The sequence below is a fragment of the Culex pipiens genome, chromosome 1, assembly GCF_016801865.2.
Source record: "Culex pipiens pallens isolate TS chromosome 1, TS_CPP_V2, whole genome shotgun sequence".
Taxonomy (NCBI): domain Eukaryota; kingdom Metazoa; phylum Arthropoda; class Insecta; order Diptera; family Culicidae; genus Culex; species Culex pipiens.
Window position 1 is genome coordinate 91,837,807 of NC_068937.1, and position 16,344 is coordinate 91,854,150.

At 37.2% G+C, this 16,344-nt stretch overlaps 1 protein-coding gene across 9 annotated transcripts in view; it reads right to left on the minus strand.

Moving 5' to 3' along the window:
- Nucleotides 1–1,089: 1,089 nt before the first annotated feature.
- The window catches only part of LOC120421022 (C-terminal-binding protein), a 76,767-nt gene continuing 61,512 nt past the window's right edge, over nucleotides 1,090–16,344 (minus strand). For 5 of the 9 annotated variants that reach the window (XM_039584145.2, XM_039584147.2, XM_039584146.2 and 2 more), the window contains 6 exons: nucleotides 12,723–13,028; nucleotides 12,393–12,653; nucleotides 9,213–9,353; nucleotides 8,507–8,714; nucleotides 7,767–7,948; nucleotides 1,090–3,150 (listed from right to left, as the gene is read on the minus strand). In XM_039584145.2, coding sequence (XP_039440079.1) covers nucleotides 3,085–3,150; nucleotides 7,767–7,948; nucleotides 8,507–8,714; nucleotides 9,213–9,353; nucleotides 12,393–12,653; nucleotides 12,723–13,028 — 1,164 coding nt within the window. In that variant the 3' untranslated portion in view covers nucleotides 1,090–3,084. Of the gene's footprint in view, nucleotides 3,151–6,289; nucleotides 7,088–7,766; nucleotides 7,949–8,506; nucleotides 8,715–9,212; nucleotides 9,354–12,392; nucleotides 12,654–12,722; nucleotides 13,029–16,344 lie in introns of those variants that run through there. The other 4 variants (XM_039584153.2, XM_039584149.2, XM_039584151.2 and 1 more) reach the window with 4 other exon arrangements.

Genomic DNA, 16,344 nt, shown 5'->3' on the forward strand with positions numbered 1-16,344 from the left:
TAAAATAGCTTTAAAAATTTACCCCAAGGACGGTAAAAGTTATGCATTTATTTTTCAAAATTACTATGTTTCATTTACCGATGATCTATATTTTAAAATTGTGTGAAAATATTCTCTTTTGTCAACAGAAAATCCACCCCGAATCGGGACACATGGGGCGAATTGGGACAGCAGTTTTAGCAATGATGCAGCCTAATATTTTGCTTTTTTGAAGTGGTTTCGGTTAGACCAGATTCAAAGCCAAATATAAAGTTTTCAAGTGCTCTAAAACGTGCTGTCCCAATTCAGACTGTAGTCCCGATTCACCCCAGTATACGGTATACCGATTTGCATTGCAGTAAAACATTTTTTTTAATTTCCTGAATTCAGGCCAAACATATGTTAGTTTGTGTATTTTCATTAAAAAAAACTATCGCTTAACCAAAGGTTGGGCACCCCTGCTATATTGATTTTTATATGCAAATCACAATTCTCACCTACTTGTTGATTTCAACTTATTTACATTTGCAGATGATTTGATATGAAAAAAATATGCTTAAGTCGTTAAACTCGATTTTTTATGGCAAACTATATTTGCGACTTCCATAATGGAGACTTGCATGCAATTTACGTCCGACGTTAAATCATTCACGTCACGACGTCAATTCAAGTGAAAGACGTATTTAGACCTGAAACGGTTCTTCCACCTGGAATGTTTGAGGTGGAAATTTTCAAGATTTTCTGGAAAAATCCTTACAAAAACAACTTCAAATATCTTTTTCAAAGTAAGCAAGCATGTTTACAAAGATTTTGCATGAAAAACATGCGTGAATTGGCGAAAAACTATTTACGTCTAAAGATGAACCGGTAACGTAAATTCAATGACGTGAATTCAGGAGTTATGAGAACACACCCTCAGGATGTGATATCTTAATAAACGAAAAAAACGACATATTTTTATTACTTTTTACCCATTGCATTTTTTTATTTGTATGCCTTCCTTTCAGATTTTGCTGTCCCATTTACACAGAAGTTTGTTTTTTCCTATTTCCTCCTCATTACTCACAGGATTGGCTCGTGTGTGTCGGGGTTTGTGTGTTCTCTGCTTATTTCTTCTTTCAAATGGTTGCACAAAGGAATGCATTTCGCTTTTACTTTATCTTTTTTGTATTGTTTTTCTGTTGTTGTAATTTGTGAGTTTCATTTCCTCAACACAACGACGACAACGAATGCCCAGCGCACACTACCAGGTAAGTAAATCTAGTTTGTTGTGTTCGGAGCAGCTTCTCTTCTCTTTTCAGAAGATGTTTTTTTTCTGCACACACGCACAGTTTGGAGGGAAAACTGCTTTTCCCTTCCTGGATGATTGCCATTGTGTGTTCGTGTGTGCGGGTAAAAGTTGGCTGCGTGGTTTGTTGTTACTGTATTGTTTATTGAATTTCTCTGTAGTTGCTCTTGTTTGTTTTGTTTTGTTTTTTTACTTAACCAATTTCACTTACATCCTTAAAGCATATGTGGTTTAGGGGAGTGTTTTCTTGTTCTTATCAATTAGTTTAAAACGTGCTGCTTGGTGTTTCTGATCGCACAACTTTGAACTGCTTTTTGAGCCTTACGTGCCTCAGCACGCTAGGACACAAAGAAGAAACGCACCGCGAGTGATCCGTGGCGACCGGGGAAGATGCCAATCGACTTTTTTTCTGTTTACATTTGTACCTAACTCAATTTCGAGCTGCTAGAAGAGATCAAATTCGACTTTGTTTCGAAAATGCACTCGAAATATGGCACTCTCTCTCTCTCTTTCAGTGGAACATTTTGATTGTGTGCAAAATGGAAGCAAGATAAATGTTACCTTGAAGGGTAATTTTCAGAGCGTCAACCACGAGGATCGAACCCGCACGCGATCGTGCAACTCAACTCGTTCCAGAAGTAGTGCAATCAGAAAACGCAACGCTCTCCCCTATTCTCTCGCGATTTCTGCTGTCCGTGTTTTCGCTCGTCACTTTTAAACTAATTCTCTAGCGCACACGCTCTCTCTCACTCCCTCCCACTCAAAATTAATCGGCGATCAAACTCTTTCTCACACGCGCTCCTAATTTCTGCTTTTACTGTTTTTCTGTTTACCTTTTTAACTTTAATCCCTACGTACATTTAAAAATAAAAGGAATTTCTGTTCTTCTACTTACAGAGACAAAATAAAAAAATATAATCCAATTATCGTTATCATTAAGAAGTTAAAAACAAAAAGGAAGCAATTCTCAATTTTTTAAATGTACCACTCTACAACGTATAAATGTGTATTTCTGTGTTGTTGTTTAATCCAGCTCGGTGTTTTATTTTTCGTTTAACTTTTCCTCGAAATAGATGTATACTTTTTTTGTTTACTTTCTTGGAAGCTGAAACTATTCTTGTTTAATTTTGTTTTGTTAGATTGTTCTTCTGTTTTGTTAGTTCTATGTTCTGTTTGTGTTGTGGTTTGGAACCCTACGCAGTAGTGTGTTGACTAAATCTTTTCATCTTCTCCAAAATCGTGGTGGTTATGTTTAGTGGTTGGTTTTCTCTGCAGTTGTATTGTTTTTACACCTGTATTTTTACATAGTTTTCTCTTACACAAAACTATTTTGTATTACTTTTTAGTTTTTTTTTCTTTCTCATTTTGTTGCTGGTCGCCCTCTCACTTTTACTTATATACTTTGCTTGCAGTAACTTCGCACATCTTACTAATAATCATTTATCTCACATTATTTTTTTTTGTTTTGTTTACTTCTGCAATGTTTTATCATTATTATCGATCTTCGCGCTCTCGTTCGCTCGCTCTTTCTCTCGCTCTCTCGCTTTGTGATTCTCTCATCTGCGCGCTCAATATATATTTGTTTTCATTTATTCTCTTGTTGGTTTTTTTTGTATTCCCTCTTATTAATGTATTTTTTTTTCTTGTGTGTTTCTGGTTTTAATCTTGCTTAAACTGAAATAAAAAGTTTCTTTTTTATTTTTTTCTCATTTTCCCACAATTTTATCTCTATTTCTCGCTCTCATTTTACGTCAACTTGTCAACCTAATCGTAAGTCCGTACACATAATAATAATAGTAATAAAGTTAATAATGAAACTAATGTACTTCCGACGGTTCCGGCTTAACCGAATGATGATTACTTGGATCGGGGGCACTAAGAGGCTGCGCGCGCACCGTTCGTGGGGTTCGGCCATGATGTGTGTTTGTCCGCCGTGTGGAGGGGGTAGCGAAAAAGGTTGAGAGAAAAAGAAAGAAAAACAAAGAAAGTAGCGCGTTAGCGACTAAGTCGGTTTCCTGGGCCAATTTTCTCCAACGTTGAGAAAAGGTTGGCTCTGATTTTTGGAAGCATCAGTTTTCGTGTTTTATTTTTTAAATATTTTTTTAATGTCGTTCACAACGTCGGTAATCACTCTCTACTGCACAAAATCGCAAAAGGTGAAGGAAACGAATGAATACATTTATGAAAAAACGTAACAAATTAGGTGAGCTTTTTGTACAATGCCTACGACAAATGTCAGTGTATGAGTGCAGTGCGTTTTAAAAATGGTTTGAACTTTTTACGCATCGCTTATGGAAAACTTGTGTACTCAGAGCAATAGTAGGTTTGACTAGGATTTTTCCCCAAAATAATATTAATATTTTTAAAGTGTGAGTATTTCTAGATAAAGTTACCACAACCTGACAATGAAACAACGCAATTACAAAATATAAACAGCGATATTTTTGGAAAAATGTCACACGGAAATGTATCACAAGATTGTATTGATCAGAAGAGCATTGATTTCTTTAACCCAATGTGAAAATTTAATAGGGAAGGACGATGAAAGAATCTCCATCAAGAGAGATTCCACAAGCACTCTCAGAGAGAGAAAAAATCAAAAGAGAACGAACTTCTCTTTTCATTTTTGTTGTCAGGTTTTGTTCACTAATACATACACATGTGAAACGTCATACGCCGTTAAATGCGTTCTTAAGGCGGTATTTCAATGCGAGTAAGTTTCACACATTTTGAAAACTTGTCAAAACACAATTTCATTGTGTGTGTGCTTCCCATTAAGGCTATGGCAAAGATTCCATTTGCTTGAATGCAGAAGACAGTTTCCCGCAGTGGAACACCTCCCTCTCTTGCATAGCCAACTTTGATCCAGTGGGGCTCTAGCAACTTGGATAAATACGATGAGTGCTGAAAAAATCGAGTTTTGCAACTAGTTGCACACATCTTTTGTTTTGCAATCCCGAAAAACATTTTTTTAAATCCTACCATTTTATTTCTGTGTTTGGTCAACCTAAACACCAAAACAGTGTTGAAAAGTACTACGTTTCCTAACAAGTGCTGAAAAGTTCTTCACTTTAGAATGACTGGAAAAGTTAGTATTTTCAAATCAAAATTGCAAATTTAATTTTACAGGTTTGACAGGAAGGCAAACTGTCCAAAACAAAAAGTGTTTGTTATTCAAACCAAGTTTTATGGAGTGTAATACCTCCTTGACTGACATCACAGTTCGATTGTGTCTCCGGGACCAAAGTATGGTATCTTGGTGGAATAACCGAATCTGAGTCCGGGTTGACTTCAAATGGTTACAACAATTTCGAGCTGCACACTGTTGAAATACAGAAATTTACTATTTTTGGGGCAATGTTTGTTTGTGAGCTCTTTACAGTTTGTTTTTTTTTTTTTCTATAATACAACATTTTCGGACTTTTTAAAGTTTTAAACTCTTTCAAGTTTAACCCTCTACAACCTAACCCTGCCTTTAGACGGGCTTCTATCTGAAAAATCACCAAAAAATAATTTTTCAACCAATTTTAGATCTTTAAAAAGCATTGAAAAGAAGAACTCTTAAATTTTTAGAAAATTTAAAGGTTGGAAGTTTGACTTGTTTTATATGACTTTGCCAATGTTTTTAAAATTGTCATTTTTTTAGGAGTCAACTTTGGCTACATTTCATATACTTAAAGTAAAAAGAAGTATGCAGTAATTTTTCTAGTGCCCCAGACTATGCCTCTACGCATTTTTTACAATTTAAATGATAATGGTGCCATTTTATAGCAGAAAATGTGAAAAACAAGTGAAAAGTTGAAAAAGTGCCAGTAAAAACAATCAAAAAAAAATAGATAGGCAAAATGTAATGATAGGAGGTGGTAGAATAGGCCAAATACTACCAAAAACAAACATAAACTAAACAAGATAAATGCAAATTAAAATACTAAAAATGAAACAAGAAAAACATAAAACAAGAGAAGTAAAGTTTTTCGTAGAACAAAAGATGCTCAAAATGACCTCCTAAACAAGGTAAAAATAAAAAAAAACGAAAAAAAATTCGGGCATTAGAGGGTTAAGCCAAATACAAAAAAAATGCAATTGTCACCGCCTTGGTGATCTGAGGTAATTTTTCAAAAGGACATGACGTCCAAATTTAGATTTTTTTCTAAAATACTTAACACCGGAACTCCCAAGCTAGAGAAAAAGGGGTAATTTGTATGGAATCTAACCTTTTTCAGATGTTAAGCGTGAATAATTCATAATTCATTTTTAAGTAAGTACTAGAATATCAAAATTTGCCATATAACTGAAGAACAAAAGAATTATCAAATGCATTACACTCAAACCCCGATGGTTTGACATCAACTGTTGTCAAACGAACGGGGTCACTTTTTAGTTAGACACCCCTTTTACACGGAGTTCACACACACTACCAAACGTTTGTTTTGATATTGTGCGTGAGCGCCGTGTAAAAAGTGACAGTTCGTCACTTTTTAGTTTGACTTTGACCAACCAACGGGGTACAAACTAAAAAAGTGACCAACCACCGGGATTTGAGTGTATCATTAAAATCTTACAGAATTAAAAAAAACATTCAAATAAAATTTACAATTGGAATTGGAAGTAAAAGCTTCTACAAATTTGGTCAAACCAGCCCAAAACAACCGACTTTATGGTGCTTGCTTCTATGTTAAGGCGGGGCCAGATAATGCCCAATGACCTCGAAATTGTGCGAAAAGGAGCTCTGGTGTTCTGAAACGTCACTGGAAGCAGTGCGAGGGCTAACATCACTTAATATTCGATATTGCAATAAGTAGTGTCAGCATAAACAAAGTCTGATACAGATTATACTTTCCCATAACTTCGTAGCCGGTCGGCAAATATTGGATTATTGTTGGACCCACAAGCACAATCTTAGGAAGTCTTAAATCCATATTTTGATTTTTCAATATTTTTTTTTAGATTATTTGGGTTTACAAGCTGGTCGTGGTTGAAGATTCGGATGAAGAACAAAAAAAAATACAATAAAACAGTCAATTGCGTTTTGCGTATGCTTTATTGTAGTCTAAATAAGAAGAAAAAATGCCACGAAAGTGCACGGGGTACAGTGTGTTTATCGAAATCGACTTTCTAGTAATTATCGTTCAAGGAAATCGAATTTTACACCTATTTGCTTACGAAATGTTAGAAATGATAAGATTTATTAGCTTTTTCTTTTCTCTCTTAAAAGTACTGTACCAAGTACAGTGTTGTACACACTAACGATCATGAACTACTTGTCTACGTCGAATCTGCGTTACTCTCTCTTTCTCTCTCTAGTCCTCGAAAAAATATTACTGTTTGTTGTTTAAATCGCGAAAGTGTGCTCAAAATGAATCCAAACCTAGCTCGGCGCGATTCGATCAAGTTCGTACCCTAAATTGCGCGTGTTTCCTCCTCGTTTTGCAAACCGAAACGAAAGCAAAAGTAAATCCGGCTGAGTTGAGCGATTCGATGCGTTCCAGCGACAAATGAGAGTGAGTTAGGTTAAGTATGTCTGTCTGTGTGTGTTTGTGAGTGAGTGACTGCGAAAATGAGAGCGCACCATCTTCCTTTCCTTTCGCGCGCGCACTGATGAATGGTTTTTGAAGCTAAACAAAACGAAAAGGGACGATTGATCGCGCTTATGCTCCCTTTTTAATTCCTCTCTTTCTCTTTCTCTCTCTCTCTCTCACTCGCTCTCGCTCTCTTTTTTTCCTCCCTCTCCCTACACACTTTGACCAAGCGTTGGTGTTTGGCCGTTCAAATTTAACGGTTGCTAGTTGTTGTTTCTTCCGAGAAACAGTGAGACGAGCTCTGTGGAAGAGGCAAAAATATGCAAAATAGGTTTGAAAGTGTTTTTTTTTTATTTGTTTGGGGGGGCTTGAAAGAGGTCATTGGTAAATGGTCTTTCACAAGTCATCGCTAGTTTCCCAGTACACAAGTGATCCATAGCGCGCGCGCAAATGCCATCAACTGGCAGCATCAGCATATCGGCAACAGAAATGGGGGTTTCAAAACAACTGTGTGTGTGTGTTTTATGTGGGTGTGAACGTTGACTTGAATATTTACTATTGCTTTGTCATTGGGCAATAGAAGTGCTGAATTTGTGTTTTGTTGTTGGGGTAGAATTAGTGTCTAAGGAAAATTAAGAATCAATAATAAATAATATTTTTGTGTTAGTAGGAAGCGTTAGTAGGAAAACATTTCAACATTTTTTTTGTACATTTAGTAAAAGAACCAGAATTCATGCCAAATAAAAGGTAGATTTAGAAATATGTTTTACAATGAACGTATAAATAGATAAATATTTAAATCAAAATTTGTTAGTAAGGAAAACACAACAAAAGGGAACTAAGCAAAATGAAACACAACATTCACACAAACATACGTTTACAACCACACAGCTTGTTTCAAAGTGTTCGTGTTGCGTTTTTAAAACTGTTTACATTAAATGATTTTGGTTTTAGCTCACTCGTCTTCTGTGTTAACATACCGATTTGCTGACCATAGAATGATGTGGGGTTTGTAGTAGTATACCTTGTGGTGGTGGCGCCGTCACGCCGGAGACGGGTGGTACGGCGACTGACGGTGGCGGGGGACCGCTGGGGGGCCCGTGCGATCCTGCACTGTGCGGGGCCTCGAGCGGGGTTGTACTATGGGCCTGCTGCAGTCCACCTGGAGAATAGCCGCCGGTTTATATTTGTTTTATTCGTAACGATTTTTTTTGTTTTTTTTTTCTAATGCAAGTGTGCGTCAGTTCATCATCCATCAAAATTAGCGCCAGACGTGGTGTCGGTCGGAGAGGAGCCAGGCGGCGGGGCCAAATAACGCCGGGGGTCTGAAATTATTCTTCCAGAATATTCACTTGCTCTGTATTGAGGTTATGATTAGTTGTAATCTTAGCTGTTTAACGTCTAATCGCTGGATCTTTATAGCTTTTAAAAGACTTAAACTGAGATATTTCAAAATAACTTTTATATATCAGGACCTTCAAAAGGATCTTTAACTCTCGTAATTCAATTGGACAGTGTACAGGAATATCAATCCTGAGTTTGTATGGATACCGGATTTGGCCGACGGGAATTGTTCATAGTCCACTTTTTTAAGAGAATAAGGGAAATTCTCCACGGATTTTTTTTTTTACACTATGAAATATTTTTATACTTTTTCCCAAATCGACACCACGCACGGCACACACAGCTTGCTAGTCCTAACCCCGCGTTAAACACTTACCTTCCGAGTATCCTCCGGCGCCGCCGCCCGTCGACGATCGCAGGAAGTACTCCTTGTTGACGCAGTTCCGCAGACAGTCCGGGATGTTGCCGATGATTGCCCGCCGGATCTCGCTGGCCGCCATCTCGCGCAGCTCGGTCGTGGCCGCCTCGCTGTAGAAGGCGGCGTGGGGCGTACACAGCAGGTTGGGGGCGTCTTTCAGGGCACCCTTTTATTAAGAGAGGTGGGGTAACAAGAGAGGACAGTTTGTTAGGAGATGTGGGTTCTACTTTCGACTGGCACACGCCATAACCCACAAATGACTATGATAGTGACTAGTGTTAATGATGTTAGCTTTTTTTCCGACTCTACAAAACAAACTAAATACCTCCTACGGCTAATCCTAGCAATGACAGTTTATGTCATGTATGGAAAGTGTTAGTGAGTTACGACTGTTAATGGCTTAGTTCGTGTTTTACTCCATTTGGATGAGAACTTGACTATGAATTGCATGACTTTTTGTATTATTCAACAGTGATTGCAACAAACATAAATATGATCAAATGAGCGGATGGTAAGCTTTCGTTACGCGACTATCCTCAGTTTTTTATTCTTTCGACAAACAGCAAAAAAAAAAACATAAACCAAGACTGGAGAATTCTGGCACAAACATGAACCAACAACAGACACATAGAGGAAAGGTTTAGAATCTAGTAGCAAAGTAAACCTGAAATACATTGTATGGCTCATTCTCATGAACGTCCAGCGCGGCCGCCCGGATTCGGCCCTGCTTGAGCGCGTGGGCGAGCGCCTCGTCGTCGACTAGTCCGCCGCGGGCTGTGTTCACTAGAAATGCACCGGGTCTCATCTGGAAAAAAAGAGGGAGAGGGAATACGAAAAACATTGTTTATTGCGTGAAATAAACTGGCTCAAAATATTTGCTCTTATAAGTAAAATATTGAGGGCTTTGAAAAAAAATTAGTTGAATAAGTCGAATGTTTTCAGCCCATGAAAAAGGTTAAAATCCTCAACAGGATGATTGAACAATGTTGCTCAAGCTAAAATCCACTACAAAGAATCATCTTTACGGATAACTTAACGCAGTAGGTCTGGCCAGTAAAAAAAAGACGTTATCACGTTATCAATTGTTTATATGGAATTAGATTAGTAGAATTTCGCAAAAAAAAAACTTGACATTAATTTTGTATTTTTTATTTGTATAAAACTTTATACAAGTATCCATACAAATTTGGGGGCTGTCCATAGAAAAGTGCTATGGAAACATTCAAAAATCTGTATCTCGAGAAGGGATTTTCTAATCGATTTGGTGTCTTTGGCAAAGTGGTATATTACGATTAGGACTACAGTCCAAACTCGATTATCCGAAGGCCATGGCAAAATTTCACTTCGGAAAATCTAAATTTCGGATCATCGAATCACGAAAAAACATTATTTAAAATTCAATCAACCATTCAAATTTGTTTAAAATGCGGTCACAGAACTCAAATTTGATGTTAAAAGTAAGAAAATTAAAAAAGAATGGCAGAATGGCCCGCCTAATAAAGGTTCCGTTGTTTTTTGATAACCTTGGTAGTAACTTCTAGTAACATTATAAGCATTGAACAAACTTTTTCAAACAATCTAACTTTTCAGAAAGCTTATTTAAAACGTTACTTAATCCACCTTTAGGTGTTTGGTGTCATCCTCTCATTTATAGAGTGATTCCAACCCCCCTAAAGTATCCACATGGTTTATGGATCGCCCCTACACTGAAAGCCCAACCATGGTAATTTTAAGAATATTTGCTAAAAATGCTGCTTATTAAATTAACTGTGGCTTTTTGGCGTAAAAGAGGTTTTGGGTGACTCACCACACATAACCTTCGGACGCCTAGAAATGAGCAGAAACATGCAACAGAGACCACAAAAGACCCGGGGGTCGTTAAAGTGGATTGCTTTGCTTTTTTTTGTGGCTTTTTGGTGAAAGTAAACGCAAATATGGTAAAATGTACCATGCTTTCACAAAATTGCATGGTAGCAATTACGAAATCATTATCATCCTCTCCATATTGGAGGGTTAAAATTACTATACCGCTCTCGACATAGTAAAACTGACTGCTTTAATCAGTCAATCCAAGCACGGAATGTTTTCAGCAAAAATACGTCGGTGCGTGTTCTCAATTTAACCCTACGATATGGTAGCAACTACCATGGTTGGGTTTTCAGTGTAATGTGATTGCAGCACCTAAGATGTCCTGAAAAAATAAGTGAAAAAAAACAGACTACCTACAGACATTTTGTCAATATTGTACATACACCGCCGTGGGGAAATAGATTGAGGTTATGTAAATTCAGATCATTTTTTAAACTGCTTGTAGTTTTGGATAGGTATGTCAGATTTTGAAAATTCTTAATCCACAAGAAAGGTCATTCCAGAACCTTTCTAAAAATATATAATATGACAGGTTTCCATGCAAAAACCACCATTTTTTGCAAATTGTGAAATTTATATGAAGCAGTTTTTTAAGCATAACTTTTGATGTGCCTTACTAAATCTTATAAATTTCAATAGGGACTTATGGGACCCCAAGACGAATCGAATAAGGCCAATACGGTCAAAATCGGCTCAACCAGTGACGTGCTATTCCAGTGACATTGATTTGGTACACATGTCTACATACAGCCAAACACACAGCCATTTGCTCAGCTGGTGATTCTGAGTCGATATGTACAAATGAAGGTAGGTCTAGGAGGTCAAATTAAGAAGTTTGTTTTTCGAGTGATTTTATATCCTTTCCTCATTGAGGTGAGGAAGGCAAAACCTCGAAAAAAACAACATTTGCGTGGTTTTGTCAATAAATTTACATTTTTGCTCATAATTCGAAAAATACAATAAAATCCAACGTCGTTTTCGGTATGGTGATGTTATTTGACGTCCTTTATAAGACCCTTGCCTTACGGTTGGTCTAAATCCATTCTAAAGCCCAAAACCAAGGGTGGCCCATTCTGCCCCCTGGTCCATTCTAAGTTTTGAGAAAAAAATCAAGTAAGTTTGGACTTTTTGCCCTCTATAAATTAACGCAATTAAAAAAGATTTTGAAATAAAATTGTGTAAAATTAGAGCATCAATAGTCTAAATAGGACCAGCTCGAATTTTTGCTCAAAAGTTGTTTTGCACGCTGAAATTTAACAAAACAGAATGCGCATACATAACATCAAAGGGCGATAATTCCAACCGTCTTGCTTCGCTCGGTTCTACTACTCAACACTAGGTGTCGCATGTCGTTTGGCTTTGGCTCAGAACCCTCCCCCTCCTCCCCCCTTAACGTTACGTGATAAAGGAACGCCCCCTCAGTTGTAAGGGAGATACACTCAATGTTTACATTTGCTTATTTGACTTAAAGAAAAATAAGTCCACAATTCAAGCAAAACAATGTAAATAGGCCGATGTTGATTCGACAGTCCATCCTGTTCATGTCAGTTAATGTTTACTTTTGGCATGAGCAGGATAGACAATTGCACATCGGCCCATTAACATTGTTTTGCTTGAATTGCAAATTTTTGATCTTGGGACATTGATGCGTAGAATGACATTTAAGTGGAAATAACTTGAGCCAGAGTTACCAGATCTTCAAACTAAAAGACTTGGACTTTACATATTCAACGATTTGTCGAATGACGGATCCAGACATAGTTTCCTAACGTTCAAGTTAGGTCCGGCTTCAAAAAAGAACGTAAGTATTAAATATCACTTGAGTGATCATAACTTGAGACGGGGTTGCCAGATCAGATCTTCAGACTCGTTGGAAATGTCTTCCAATTTCCTTACTAACGATGTTGGTGTTTAATGGTATTTGAGAGAATTTGTGGTCACCTATCTATCAACAAGCAATAATAATACTACTCACCTGTTTGATCGTGAACTCGTTAATTAAGTGATGATTATGTTCATTTAATGTACAGTGTAGCGACACGCAGTCTGAGTGGAATAGCAGCTCCTGGAGGGTGTAGACGCGGTTCAGACCGAGCGACTTTTCGATGCCGTCCGGCAGGTACGGGTCGTAGAAGCTCACATTGAAACCGAACACTTTCGCCCGCAGCGCCACCGCACTGCCTATTCTGCCGAGCCCGACCAGCCCGAGGGTATCACCACGTATTCTCGCACAGCCCTAAAAACCCGAAACAGGAAGCTGATTCAGTTAACGACATTCTAAAAATCAAGTGAATTAGGAACTTACCTGCGCGGCATCCCGCACCTGTTCGGGGCCTGTGAACTTTTTGCCTTCCCGCACCATGTTCGCGAGCCAATACGTTCGCCGGTACAGGTTCAAGATCAGACACATGGTGGTATCGGCGACCTCCTCGACGCCGTAGCCGGGCACATTGCACACGGCGATGCCCAGCTCGCCGGCCGCCTTCACGTCGATGTTGTCGACGCCGCTGCCGATGCGGACGATTATCCGTAACGCTTTGAACTTTTCCAGATCTTCTTTCGTGAGGATGATTGTGTGCCACATGAGTGCTCCCACCGCTTCGTTTAATACCTGCGGGAAAGAAAGATAATGTAAGTGGCATTAGATCGAACCATCAAAAATCATTTTTTTGAACGTAGCAATTCAGGGTAAAGTTTTAGAGAAAAGTGATGTTCGGGCACTTTCAGAGCTCTGAAAAACAAACATTTTTATTTATTAGCAAGTCAATTTGGACTTAAGGGTTAAAAGCTACAGCCATTTTAAGATGCAATTTTAAAACCTAATTATCTCAAAAAAGCGCAAGCCAAATGTTAAGCGTTACATTGCATTCGAAAGGGGAGATTTAGCACTCAAACGCTGAAAAAAATCTTACCGGTATTTTTTCTTTAAACTCGAGATATCTTTATTTGAAAATTTCTAATATTTAAGGGAAAGTGCATGGGACCACCCTAACGAAATTCAAAAATTCTCCAACTATATGTTTTTTTCATGTAATTTTGCCTGCTGAATCCGATTTTGACGATTTTTGGTCATAATTTGGGTTTATATAATTTTACATAGAACTTCGTCTAAGGGCACTATACGGGGTAGCAATCCTAAATTTCCTGAAGATGAAACACTCTTTCCCATCTCGGGACGTTTTATTCAAGTACAGTCCAGACCCGATTATCCGAAACCGCGATTATCCGATGTTTCAATTATACGAAGTTCGATTATCCGAACTGCCGTTCTACGCATAATTGTCCCATGTTCGAAAAAGTGCAACCGAGAAAAACGTGATTGAAATTTTTCAACCAATTTTTCCCTACTCGCCCCAATTGGCAGTTTATCACTCTTATTTGTAATCCTCTTGCTGTGCAATAGGTAAACAAGACAAAATTCCGTAAAAGAAAATACTTGGTGGGACATGGGACAAACAGACTTGGTGCTGTTTTTAATGAATTTCCGAACAAAGTACTAGATTTTATGTGTTTTTTCTCTAAATACGTCAAACTAAACTTAAAAATTCTTAAAAGTCAAAATCGTCAGAAAATTACATGGGATAATTGTGCTTAGAACGGCCTCGGAAAAAAAATCACTTCAGATAATCAAATCACGACAAAAAAATCGTATTTTTTTATTTTCTTGCATTTAACATCAAATTCGAGTTCTGCGACCTCATTTGAGTCAAATTTGATTATTTGATTGCTTTTTAAATTAAAAATTGCATTTTTCCAATATGTTATCACCGCAATTTTGGCCGCCATCTTGGATTTTTTTAGAGTACTGCCGCTCAAAACAAGTCCGTCCCATATGTAATTTCGTCAATTTTGAAGTAAAGATGCAGTTTTGTTCGAAATCATGTGAACTATCAGAAAAACCAATAAAATGTTGTACTTTATTCCAGAAAACCGAAGAAAATCAAGTTTTTCGTGAAATTCTAACACGTAGCCTAATGGGCGGGACAATTAAGCTTCACAATCAAAAATAAGACAACGAAAAATATTTTTTTTTTTTCAGAAAAACCTTTCACATAAAACTCTTTAAATCAGGGGTGCTCAAGGTTTTTGGATGCCGTGCCAATTTTGAAGCTCAAATGAACTTGCGGGCCATGCGTATAAAATTGGTTATTTATATAATGAAATTACGTTATATAAATGTGAAAGACTAAAAAAAACATCTATTACTTGAAGTTTTTCTTTACATTTCTGTTTTTTAAACATTTTCGTTATTTAAAAGTAATAGAAAGCGGTAAATGTCAGTTTTCCATCAGTTTTGTTGATATAATTGTTTTTGGTATTTGAAAAAAGGTATTTAGTTGAATGTAATTGTGTTTTCATTTAAATTTTAAGTATTGTCAACATTTTAAAAATGAAAACATAAAATCAGAACAATTCATGCTAAGGCATAATTTTATCTTTGAATTGTTACACTCATGAAAAATGCTTCAATTTTTTTCCAACAATAAGGCCGATGCAAATATTTAAAAAATATTTTGTCCCTCAACTCTGGCCATGGTCGAGGGGAGGCAAAACAAATTAAAAGAAATATGAAAATTGAAAATACAAGCCAGAATATTCAAAATTACAATGAAAAAATTGATGGAAAATGTTAGAAAAACACATCAGATTTGCAATCATAATTTTCAAAATATGTAAGATTCGACGAAAAAAATAGATTTTTGCGAAAAACACTTTTTGTTGTTTATCGAAAGTTCACTAAAATTCCAATTATTTTTGAATAAACCCGAGCATGCCCAAAATGATACTAACCGCAGAGGAATGCGTTTTAAATGGATTTCAGCTGATTGCACTTAAAAAACAAAAGCTTTGAAAAATATTTGCAACCGCCTTATTCTTCCGATTTAAATTTTTTTTCTGTCTGAATCAGATGGTAGTCAATCAGTTTCGTTATCCAACTGTCATGAGTTCGAATCCCGAGGTGGAATGTTTCTAAGTGCAAAGTAAGTTTGAGGCTCAGTTTATTGAAATGGTCATAATGACTTTTAAATTAATATGTAATGCTTATATTTTTGCTATTATTACACTGCCGTTCTACGCATAATTGTCCCATGTCAGTTTTTGACGATTTTGACTTTATACCATTTTTAAGTTTAGTCTGATGTGTACTTTAAGAAAAACACATAAAATCTGGTACTTTGTTCGGAAACTCATCAAAAACAACACCAAGTCTGTTTGTCCCATCGTTGAACTTCTACGCATAATTGTCACACCAAGTATTTCCTTACACGGAATCATTCGTTTTACTAAGCATTATGCCTTGTTTACCTGTTGTATAGCAAGAGGATCACAAATAAGGGTGATAAACTGCTAACTGGGGCGATTAGGGACACATAGGGCGAATAGGAACCCACGGGACAATTATGCGTAGAAACACAGAAATCGGTCGAAAAATTTCAATCGCGTTTTTCTCAGTTGCACTTTTTTGAACATGGGACAATTATGCGTAGAACGGCAGTACAGCTTTATAAAAAAAAAGCAAAGCAGTCAAAAAGGTTATGTGTGGTGAGTCACCCAAAACCTCTTTTACGCAAATGGACCGACGTTGTACTTCCCCATCCGAAAGAAGGCCAGGAGGATAAGGCGGGAATCGAACCCGCGCCCCATGTTAACTTAGGGATCGACAGCCGAAGCCGCTATCCACCGCGCCACGAGGCCCTCCCAGTTTTATACCTAAGTCAAATTTGACATTTCCAAAAATATTTGATGAATATTTTGACAATATTTACTAGTTTCACCACGAGTTTCACTCACATTGAAACGTGTGAAAAAAGTTTCGCATTCGCATGGAGATGGTGATCTTATCCAGTCTGCATTTCGTCATGTTTGTGTGATGATTATCCAGCCCAGGTTGCTTAGAAATTGATTGAAAGGAATTAAAACCAATT